The sequence below is a fragment of the Hipposideros armiger genome, unplaced genomic scaffold (assembly GCF_001890085.2).
Source record: "Hipposideros armiger isolate ML-2016 unplaced genomic scaffold, ASM189008v1 scaffold_108, whole genome shotgun sequence".
NCBI lineage: Eukaryota > Metazoa > Chordata > Mammalia > Chiroptera > Hipposideridae > Hipposideros > Hipposideros armiger.
In genome coordinates, this window is record NW_017731458.1 from 2,612,339 (window position 1) to 2,623,031 (window position 10,693).

Consider the following 10,693-nt stretch of genomic DNA (forward strand, 5'->3'; position numbering starts at 1 on the left):
AGAGTCCACCTCTGGCCTCTGGTGTGACTAGTTCCTGGGGAAGCATCTGTGGCGAAGGATCCTGGCCCTTTAATTAACCCCCATCCAGAGAAACTGGGGGAGGCCTCTGACTACACACTCCAGAAATCCAGGTTCTGCAAATGGACCTCGAGTGCTAGCAGCACTGATTGGGACAGTTTATCGACCCCATCCTATGCTCTAGGACTAGAAAGCTAAACAGATAAACAAAGTCGGGGTTTGTTTCTTGGTCTTCCTTCAACCTGGGCCTTCACCTGAGTGCTGGTTTGAGCTGCCAGGGGTTCTCATATGTGGTCCACACACAGGCATTGAAGCCCCTGGCATTGCCACTGTCCACCTGACTGACCATGACGAGTGTGGATTGCTTTTGGTGTAAGCCGGCATAGGTTTCTAAGTATAGATCCCAGGCAGCCCCGTGGCTGCTGGTAAGTCCCAGAATATCATTTGATACCCAGCCTGGCCTGTGACACCACCAGCTGCTGAGGGGCGGGGCCAGCTGTGTTTGGTCCAGCCCACCTCCGCCTTCTTCTCTAGAGAACAGAACAGCAATTTAATTATCACAGACTGGGAGTGACCTCAGCGCCCAATCGACCCTGCTCTCCAATTATTATCAGAAAGAATAACTTAATGTCACCCACTGGACAACACACATCGTGTCTTGAGGGGACAGACAGAGGCGGGAGCCAGTGTTCTCTGGAACTCTTTTCCTGTCCCATGTCCTCGCAGCTCTACTTCTGTGCTCCCGTGTTCACCCGAGGCTCGTAGGACCCAGGCAACCCCCACAATGGGCCGAACGGCCATGTCCTCCCTTCTTGGTTTCAAGTCCATATTATCTTTTAAAAAAACAAAAAACGTTTTATTGGTAAACTGTGTTTTTCCAGGACCCATCAGCTCTAAGTCAAGTAGTGGTTTTAATCTGGTTGTGGAGGGTGCATCTCAGTGGCCCATGTGGGGATTAAACCAGCAACCTTGGTGTTATGAGCCTGCGCTCTAACCACCTGAGCTAACCGGCTGTCCCCATATTTTCTTCTTTAGACAGAAGCTGAAGTGGGTAGGCAATGGTTCCCCTCAAAGTGTATGGACTCGCTGCCTTTATCTCTTCCTCAGAGTTCCAGGGGATGCCCTTGGCTTCGAGACACCTTGTCATCTTCCATGAGCCTGCGGGCAGGTGGGAGGCCCTCCTGGGGCCTTGGGGCCTCTCAGACCTGAGAGGCTTTCAGAGCGGTTCCACTTGCCAGGTGGTCAGCAGGCTTGTGACTTCACCTTCAGCAGGTGGTGAAGCTGATTCCCTAATTTGCTTTCAGTTGAGATTATCCAGAAATTTTGTACGTGAACTACTCTGGTCCAAAATAACTTCCTAACTAAGACTTGGCAGTGCCTATCACCGTGGGTGGGCGAGTCACATATGTGTGTGTGAGGTTTGGGGGTGCCAGGCTGCTCAAGGGGCATTGCTTGAGTTGTGATAAGAGGTGATAGCAGGGTCACTCCGGGGGCCTGTACAGCCACTAGCTCAGCTTGCCTGTTGTCTAGCTGCAGGCCCAGGCGAGACCTGGGGGCTCGTGCTTTCTACATATACTGGTTCCCCTGGTTCCAGCATGCTTGCCTCGTGCACTCTCCCTCTTGATTGAATTAACTTCAGGTCCAAAGTCACTCGTAGGAGTGGGAGGGGTGGGCACTTTGTTTCCATGGTGGGGCCCCAGAGCCAGGCTGGGCACCTCACTGAGAAGGCCTGGCCACCCCGTGATATGCTGCCCAGGGCACTTGCTGCTGGGCCGCCATTCTCCCCATTTGCCTACAGAAATAAAGCTTTAGAAGTCGCTGATCAGACAGATCCTTGGAATGTGTCAGATTCTTCCCACGGGGTCTCCATGAGAGGGCCTGGGGACTCTGTGTGACCATGGATACGATTGTTTGATCTGCACAGATTTGCATTAGTTGCCACCATGTAAAAATCAGCCATTTTAAAATAAAAATTCAGATTCCTTTAACACCAGAAGATCTGGCACCTCTCCCATAGCCTCCTCCTCATACCCCAACCGTGAGTGAGGGCAAGGGGTGAGTTTCCGATTAGCATCACCCTTGCTGCTGTCAGGTTTCTTGTTATTTAGTGGAGACAAGAGAAGTATTTCTAGTACTTCTATCTCCATCAAAAGATAGATCTAGGGGGCCTCGCCCCACTGATCTTATTTCTCCCCAAGGCCTAGCCCCGAGGCTGTGTTGGAGACCCTCACTCTACCAGGTAAACCAGCTGACTGATGGAAAGCTTCACTGACTGCAGCATTCAGACAGAACGAACGGAGTGGTCCCTCGCCCAAGTTCAGTGACCCAGCCCTGCAGGGAAGAGGGATTAGGGAACAGAAGAAACAGTCAGAAATCATGGTGATGATGGTGTGCTAAGCACTTTCATTGCATTGATGGACAAGAAAGAGTTCACACCCCAGGAAGCCATGCTTTTCCTTGGAGAGGCCAGGGCAGCTCCATTTTAGTGGGACCCTGGATAGGCTCTTCTGTCCCGCCCCAATTTTGATTTGTGTGTTGTCTACCTTTGGTTTGAATCAGCATAAAGAGAGGGGACAAAGGAGTGAAGGGAAGGCAGCCCCTGCAGTGATCTTTGAAGCCCCAGAGTAGTTGGAGAAATTTTGCAGCTCATCTGCAGCTGTAAGGGAATGCCTTTTTTATTTTTCATTCATTTTTTTTTTTAAGGAAATGGATTTCAACATATTCTGCCTTTCTCTTTTTTAGTGGTTTACTTTACTTGCCAAAGAATTTTTACAGAATAGTATTTTTGGGTTTTGTTGTTTTCAGAAATTAATTTCTTTAACTTACTTTGAAACAAATCATTTGCCCCAAAAGGGAGCTGCTGCATCCTCAGGCATTGCCAGGCTACTGAGTGACAGACAGCAGGAATAATCGAAGGTGCTTTGGGATCCCACACACCTGTGTTTCAGCTTGAGCTCTGCCAAATCGCCTTGCAGAAGGTCTCTGACCCTCTGTAAAATGGGCTTACCAGCCCCTCCTTGCTGAGTTGTTTTGAGTGGAGATAGTACACAAAGCACTGAACACATTGTACTGGCAAAGAGTTTGTCATAATAAATGGAGTTATGATGTTTGAGAAACTGAAATTGGTGTGGGTGGGGAGGATAGAAATATAAAGAAAGAAAAGCAATCCCTATCGCATTGTGTAGTTCGATTGGGGATTGGGTTTCTAGGGTTGTTGGAAACCCGCTGAGTCATCACAGTTTTGGGAAATGGAGGAGTGTGGGTAAGAGCTGAGGCCACTCCAGGGATAGGTGGAGGGTTGTTTTGTGAAGTTGGGTAAAGGTCAACGTCACTTCCATTTGTTCTTGCCCTGACAGCATTGCCAACTTGCTTTTCATAGTAAAATGAAGAGGAAAGATGTCAAAATTGCATTTTGATGAAGAGTGTTGCTCAGGACAATAAAGGAAGACACACTGATGAACAAAAGCTTCTGTCCTGGGACCATTATCTAATCAGCCCCCTCTCTGTGCTGTCTTATCACTGGTTTCCTGTGATGCTCTAGATTTATCTCCTGGAAGGATTTTTGTCCAACCAATGGTGATGAGCTGCTTCTTGGTGCTTTTACTGGTGTGCTTATTTCTAATTCTGGTTGTGAATTATTCTAAAGAGCTACAGGATTCTTGTCCACAACCCTGGAGACTGAAGACTATTACAGACAAGATACAAAGGGTGGCATGATGGGAGGAACATGGCCAGACTCCAGAGGCCACAGCTGAGGCCATGCCAGGCCCCCACCCCCAGGCATTACAAAGCCCCCAAACCATTGCCCCACTGACTCACAGCCAGTATCTTCACCAGGTTCAGTTTTGACACCTGAGTCTACGATTTATGGCAACGTGGATTGACTGACAGTAACGTTACTCTTTTAAAATAAAATTAGACACAGCTTTCTAAAATCGATGAAACTCAACTTAAAGTCTCAAGAACTTTGAGCTTTATATGAACCATCTGATGTGGGATGTCTGGTCTTCCCTGTTATAGAAAATCTGAAAAATATAGACAGGGAGGGGCCAAAGAAGGAAAAAAACAGGTCTTACCACTGGTCCCGTCGCTCTCTGAGCTTTCTCTATGCTAGGCCATATCTCATTTTGCAGAGCAATGACTTGTTTTCATGTCAGTCACCCCCGCAAGCCACTTGAGGCCAGGGACATGCTCCACTGTGCTGTGTGTCAGCTCCAGGCTTGGTATCACATGTGGCTCCAACCAGTCGAGCTAGAGGTGTTTCTTTCCTCCATGATGAGAGCAAAGACCACACGCTTTGAAGTGAGGTAGGCCTTGATTCAAATATTCACTCTTTGTATTAGTTTTCTGTTGCTGTGTAACCAGTCACCAGAAATGTAGCGGCTTACGACATCCCCCATTTACTAGCTTACAATTCTGCAGGAGGAAGACTGGATGGAAGAGTCCAGGCAGGCTCAGTTAGCTTCCCTCCTTAGGATCGATCTCACCAGGCTAAAGCTGAGGCGTCAGACAGGCTGGCCTCTTACCTGGAAGCTTTGGGAAGAAGCCATGTTCAAGTGCATTCAGGTTATTGGCAGAATCTAGCTCCTGGTGGTCTAGGGCTGAGGTTCCCTTTTCCTTGCTGATCTGCAGGGGGCCATCCACATTCTTTCTCAGGTGCCCCCCCCCCCTTCAAGTCTGCATGGAATCATTTTCATGCTGCCAGTCTCTCATTTCTCTGTTACCTTGAACTCCTTAAAAGGCTTTGACTGAGAATTAAATAAGGTAAGGTGGTGAGTGCCCGTATAATGCTTAGTGAGGGTTAATTCTGTTTAATCCTTCTCTCACTAAACCAGTTTTATGTGAAATCTATCTTGAATGATTCAGAGCCAGTGCTGCACAACTGTAAAGGGTCATCTTTATCTCAGGGACTTGCCATTCTAAAAAGTTGTCATGATTCATCATTTTCCAGGGCAGAGGAATAAAAAGAAACGAGAAGAGCAACATGCCCTGATCAAAACTTTTCTGATTTTTTTTCTGCCTTCCCCTCAACCCCCACCCTGAAGCTTAGGCATCTCTACTTCAGCTGCTGTCTCTGGGAGCGCTGGGGGTGGGGGCGAGAGCTGGCCTTCTGAGGCCTCAGACATGTGGAGGCTTCAGGTCAGAGGCCGGCCCACCAGCAGCTGGCCCCTGTCACTCAACCTGGAGGCCCGCCCTGGCCAGGGGGAGAAGGAAGAGGGCCCTGGGGCCTCCTGGGTGCTCACGGCTCTCTGCCTGTCCCCTCTGTGCTTCCTCAGGAGATCCTCCGCGAGCTCACACTGGATGCCCTGCTGGACATGAACGAGGCCAAGGTGAAGGAGACACTGCGGCGCTGCGGGGCCAGTGTGGAGGAGTGTGGCCGCCTGCAGTACGCCCTCACCTGCCTGCGGAAGGTGACAGGCCTGGGTAGGTAGGGCCCGCCTCCCCGGCCCCTTCTCCCTCTGCCTCAGCCTTGACACCAGCCTTCTCGCCTAGTCCCGGCCTCCTCACCGGCCTGGTCTGGCTCTGGAGGGCACAGCCTTTGCTGAGGTGGATGATGGGGTGTGACAAGTGTGGCCCAGGGTTCCTGGGGCAGCTTGGAAAGGCCAGGGTAGACATTCAGAAAGTGTGTGATGGGCCTTGCCTGAGTCAGAGGGCTCAGATTTGGACTGACCTGGCCAGTACGAACACAGGGAGCTTTAGCCATTGTTAGAAACCCCAGGCCGGCCTGCTGGGCGGGCCCTGTATAAATTTCCCCTCTTTGGAGCATATTCGTTGGCCTCTGTGAACCCTCCAGCAGCTTCCTGCATTCCACCCCCCTTCCCACCCTTGCTCACCCTCAGCCCTCTCCCCACCTTCTCCTGCCCCTATCAGCTGGCTGGGCTGTGTGCTCAGAAGGCACACACTGATTTGGGCTCAGCCTGAGCCAAGCAGGATTCGAGAAACTGTAGGGTATTTCAGCCCTGTGCCTATGGCCGCCCCAGGCAAAGGGTGTGATCCTGGCGCTATGAGGTGTTCCTAGGGAATTATTTGCAGGCTTTCTAAATCTTGCCTTGGAGACGGCTTCAAATGCCTTGATTTAACACTCCCACTAACAACCACACAGATAAAGCTTTGAAATGAGCCTGAGGAGTGGAATTAGCCCCGGTTTTAAATTATCTGAGCCACCTGTCTTATCTCCCACTGCCTGGGGCTTATGGAAGGCACTGAGGTTTACATTCTGCTTGACTTTTTTTTTTTTTTCTTCCCCAGAGAGGATTGGGCTTAATTTCTTCTCTGGTTCTATTGTACCAAGTCCTCCCCTGAACACAGAGCCTGTGAGGAGAGCTTCACTCGGTTCAGAAAACCTCAACACACCAGGCCACCTGGCAGGTGCCAGGAAATAAACACGACAGAGATGTGGTCAGAAGTCTCTTCCCCATACTTTACAGAGGAGGAGACAGCCCAGTGAGGGGAAGTGACTTAGCCAAGGACACACAGCAGTGGGTAGCATAGATGAGATTAGAGCCTCCATCTTTGATGGTGATTGGGTTGTTCCCACATTGTGGAAGTTTAAAAGTACAAACTTGCCTCCCAAGCTGAGATTTTGGGGTAACTTGCCAACTCTCCATCTGTATTGCCTAAAAATTTGTGGAGGAGCCAGCGCTTGAGTGGTGGTGACCCATATATGTTAGGAAGGCCGCTGGATGCTGAGATAGGGAGATCACTAACTTATTAAGCATTAATTTATTACGCCAGGTACTTGACACACGCGATGACACCCTTTTAAGAGGTGGTGGTAAGCTCCTTTTGAAGCTAGAGTATCGGAGGCATTGGGCGAGTTGTCTGGAGTCCCACACCTGGCACGTGGCAGAGCTGGGCTTGGAACTTGGGTTTCTTCCCCAGGGAGTGCTTTTTCCACTGTGCCCAGAGGAGGCCCTTGGGGAAAGGGTCTTTTCCAGGTCCTTCTCTCTCATTCGACCTCAGCTTGTGGTTCCTCCTAATCCCCAAGAGGGTCCTTGTTGCCACACCTCACCCAGATGGGCCTGCCACACTTAAGTGGTGCCACACTTAAAAGGCACCAGCTGGAATTGTGTGGGTACCAGTGATTGCACTGTCTCTCGGAGCATGGAGGCATCTTCACTGCACCCAACAGGGCTTGTTTAGAGCAGCCTAGTTACGGTAAAAATGGACCATGGAATCAGATTACCTGGGCCCAGCATTCTACTCAGCCACGTAGAGCCCGTGGGACCTGGATCAGTTATTTAACACCACCATGCCTCAGTTTCCTCATCTGTAAAATGGAAATAATAACCACACCTCACAGAGGGTTGTTATGAGGATGAAATTAGTTAAGGTCAAGTGCTTAGAATGGAGCCCAGTACATTTTAGGTGTTCTTTTCAATATTAAGCTGTCGAGTGATGGAAAATATTGAAGTCATTTCCCTTGTGGTCTCTGGTCTTAAGAAAGGTGAGTGAAGGATGGTTCTCTGCGCCAGTGGCTGGTGAACAGGGGAATATCATGCCTGCTGATACTTCCTGTCCTTCATCCATAGCAGACATCACTAATCAATCCCTGAGCTCTTCCTACTGAGTGACTCCGGAGTCATTCTCTATTGACTGCTGTTGGTATGCACATCAAGACCCACTTGTCATCCCTGAGCTGGCTCAAAGCCGTGGTCATTAAATAGGTGATTTGAAGAATTTGGGACTTGTTTCCTTAGGTGGCAGACTTGCCCATGGATTCGTGGAACTCATTGTCTCATCCCCTGAACAAGAAACGTGTCAGTACCTCCTCTCAGCCAATATACAAGTTAAAGTGTAAGCCATGGCTGCGGTTCCAAAGGAGCAAGCAAGCACAAGGAACACACAGACTAATTCATTCCGCCAAGCTGATTCATGACTAGAAAGTCACCATGCAGTGAAGTAGGAGGAAGGGCATTAGAGGAGGGGATGGAACGTACAAAGAAACCCTATCCATTGTGAAGGCTGATCTCTCTGCACCATCCCTGATAAATGGCCATGTGGGCCTGGCTTGACTACCTCTGATGACAGAGCTTCTTGCCGCCCAAAGCTGAGCCATTCAGAGGTGATAGCCTTGTGGGAGGAGGCCAGGGCTGTGGTTGGGACCACAGGCTCAGTTCCCATCCCACCACTTGCTGAGCTGTATGACCTCGGCAGTGCACGTGGCCTCCCTGAATCTGAGTGACCTCACGGGCTGGGAGGATGGAAGGAGACGGTATACAAAGCACACAGTGGAACAGTTTCAGGGCAGAAGATCGTTTTGCCTTGAGTCGCAGTCTACCTTCCTACACTTCCCACTCATTGATAAATATGAAGAGGGCGGTGTCTTCTTCCCCACAACAGGGTCTCTGAATGAGGTCCTTTCTCCCTGCCCCCACCCCTTCAGCATCTCCCCATCTCCTATAAGGTCACACCTAAAGTTCTTAGCAAAATAGGTATCCAAAGCCCCTTCTGAGCTGGCCCCAGGTGGGCTGACCCTCTAAGTTCATCTCTCGTGCCTTCCTGGCTTGTCCTGACCTCTCAAGGCACATGGAACTCTTTGTAATTACGGAAAGGTGCCACGTGTCCCCTACCTTTCCACATGCTGTTCCTTCTACCTGGTGTACCTGCTCCACCTCTTCCCTAGCTGGCTTAGCCCAGGTACCACCTCCTCTGGGAAGCGCCCTGACCTCCCAGGCTATGCAAGGTCCTCCTACTCAGGGCTCCCTCAGTCCCCATGCATTTTTGTGTCAGCACACAGTTTGCTGTGTTGAGTGTCTGTCACCCTCACTGGACTCGTCGGGCTCAGTGGATGTGTCTTTTTCGTGCCTTGATACCCAGCATCCAGCATAGGCTTGAATGAATGGACAGACTGTGCCATTGAATTGGAACCCCGCAGAGCCTCAAGGTCTTAGGGGCCTCAGGCAGAGGGTCACCGCCGGGGTAGCCAGAGTCACTCACAGGCTCCTCTCAGAAGGAAATGGCTGCTGACCCCTTTGTAGCTGGATCTCTTGTCTAGCCAACTCCAAAGGCAATTTCCTGTTGGAAGGTTGGTGCAGCCCTTTTTCCTGACATTTGAGTTTTTTCAAAATGGAGTTATCTGTTTACATGCTCCAGCTTCTCTTTCCTAACTCTTAAAGATCAGTTACCACTTCCCCTCTCTGAGGTTACCCACTTTTGGGGAGGCTTTGCCAGCTGGCTCCCCACAGAACTTCCAGCAAGATCCCTGCATAAGCCACCCCCTCTCTGGACCTCGTTTTTCTCTCTGTGAAACAGGGACAGTAATATCCACACAGGTGACCCCGTGGTCGGTTAGATAAGGCGGAAGATAATGTGTATGCATGAGAGGCCTTTTATAAACCAGGTAAAGTCTGGTAGTTGAAGCCTTCCACTAAGGAGCTGTGCAACTTTGGACAAGTGTTTAACCTCTCTGGGCCCTGGCTGCCTCGGCTGTAAATTCTTCTAGGCCCAGCCTTCTGTGATTCAACTTCTCGGCCCACAGGAGGGGAGCACAAAGACGACTCAGGCTGGAGCTCGTTGGATGCCCGGCGGGAAAGCGGCTCAGGGCTTTCCACAGATAGCCTCTCACCAGCCAGCCTGCCCTGGCCCACGGGGAGCGCCCAGCTGGGCAGAATGGGCAGCAGTGCCCAGGGCCCACGCTCCATCTCCGTATCAGCCCTGCCCACCTCGGACTCCTCAACCCCGGGCCCCAACGAGGGCCTCACAGACACCTACATGCCCCTGCATGCCAGTGGCCGGCTGACCCCCCGTGCCCTGCACAGCTTCATCACCCCCCCAACCACGCCCCAGCTGCGACGGCACACCAAGCTGAAGCCGCCACGGACGCCGCCCCCACCCAGCCGCAAGGTCTTTCAGCTGCTGCCCAACTTCCCCACACTCACCCGGAGCAAGTCCCACGAGTCTCAGCTGGGCAACCGCATCGATGAGGTCTCCCCAATGAGGTAAGTGTCCGTGCCAGGCCGATGCTACACTTGCTGTCCACTGAAAGCATTGACTATGGTTTTCTCATTATAAAGGTAATATAGACTCCATTTTAAAGGACATAAAATCAACTAATATAGAAGTATACACAGTAAAAAGTGAAAGGTACTCCCAGTCCACTCCCCATACTACCTTAATAGATTAGGCTGGAGCCTACTGGATTTTTGTGTGTGTGCATACACACACACACACACACACACACACACACACACACACACACAAAATGATGCCATGTATCAGTCAGGATAGACTGGGCTATGCTGCGGTGACAAATAACCCCCAGATCGCTGGGTCTTAAAACAGTAAAGATTTATTTCTTGCTAATGCTGCCTGTCCTTCATGGGTTAGCCACATTCCAGGCCTCAGGCTGATGGTACAGCCACTGTCTAAAAACATTCCACTGTGGCAGAGGAAAAAAGAATTTTAGATGTTACACAATAGCAATGAAATACTCTGTCCGGAAACGTCTAATCACCATTCATTGTCCTACTCAAACAAAGGAACCAAGAAATGTAATTCCCCCATGTACCCAGAAAGGAAGAACTATTATAGAATATCTGGCTAAAACCTCTAATGATTTTCAAAAACCATGAACTCCAATCTATAACCTATTTTTTTCAACTTACCTTGATACCTCCATGAACTTCATGTCAGCACATGTAGAAATACCTTACTCTTTTATTTATTTATTTTT

At 50.1% G+C, this 10,693-nt stretch overlaps 1 protein-coding gene across 10 annotated transcripts in view; it reads left to right on the forward strand.

Annotated features, from left to right (window-relative positions):
• The window catches only part of KSR1 (kinase suppressor of ras 1), a 157,869-nt gene that overhangs the window by 105,857 nt on the left and 41,319 nt on the right, over positions 1–10,693 (forward strand). For 9 of the 10 annotated variants that reach the window (XM_019646995.1, XM_019647000.1, XM_019646998.1 and 6 more), the window contains 2 exons: positions 5,295–5,442; positions 9,500–9,959. In XM_019646995.1, coding sequence (XP_019502540.1) covers positions 5,295–5,442; positions 9,500–9,959 — 608 coding nt within the window. The remainder of the gene's footprint in view (positions 1–5,294; positions 5,443–9,499; positions 9,960–10,693) is intronic. The other variant, XM_019647005.1, reaches the window with a different exon arrangement.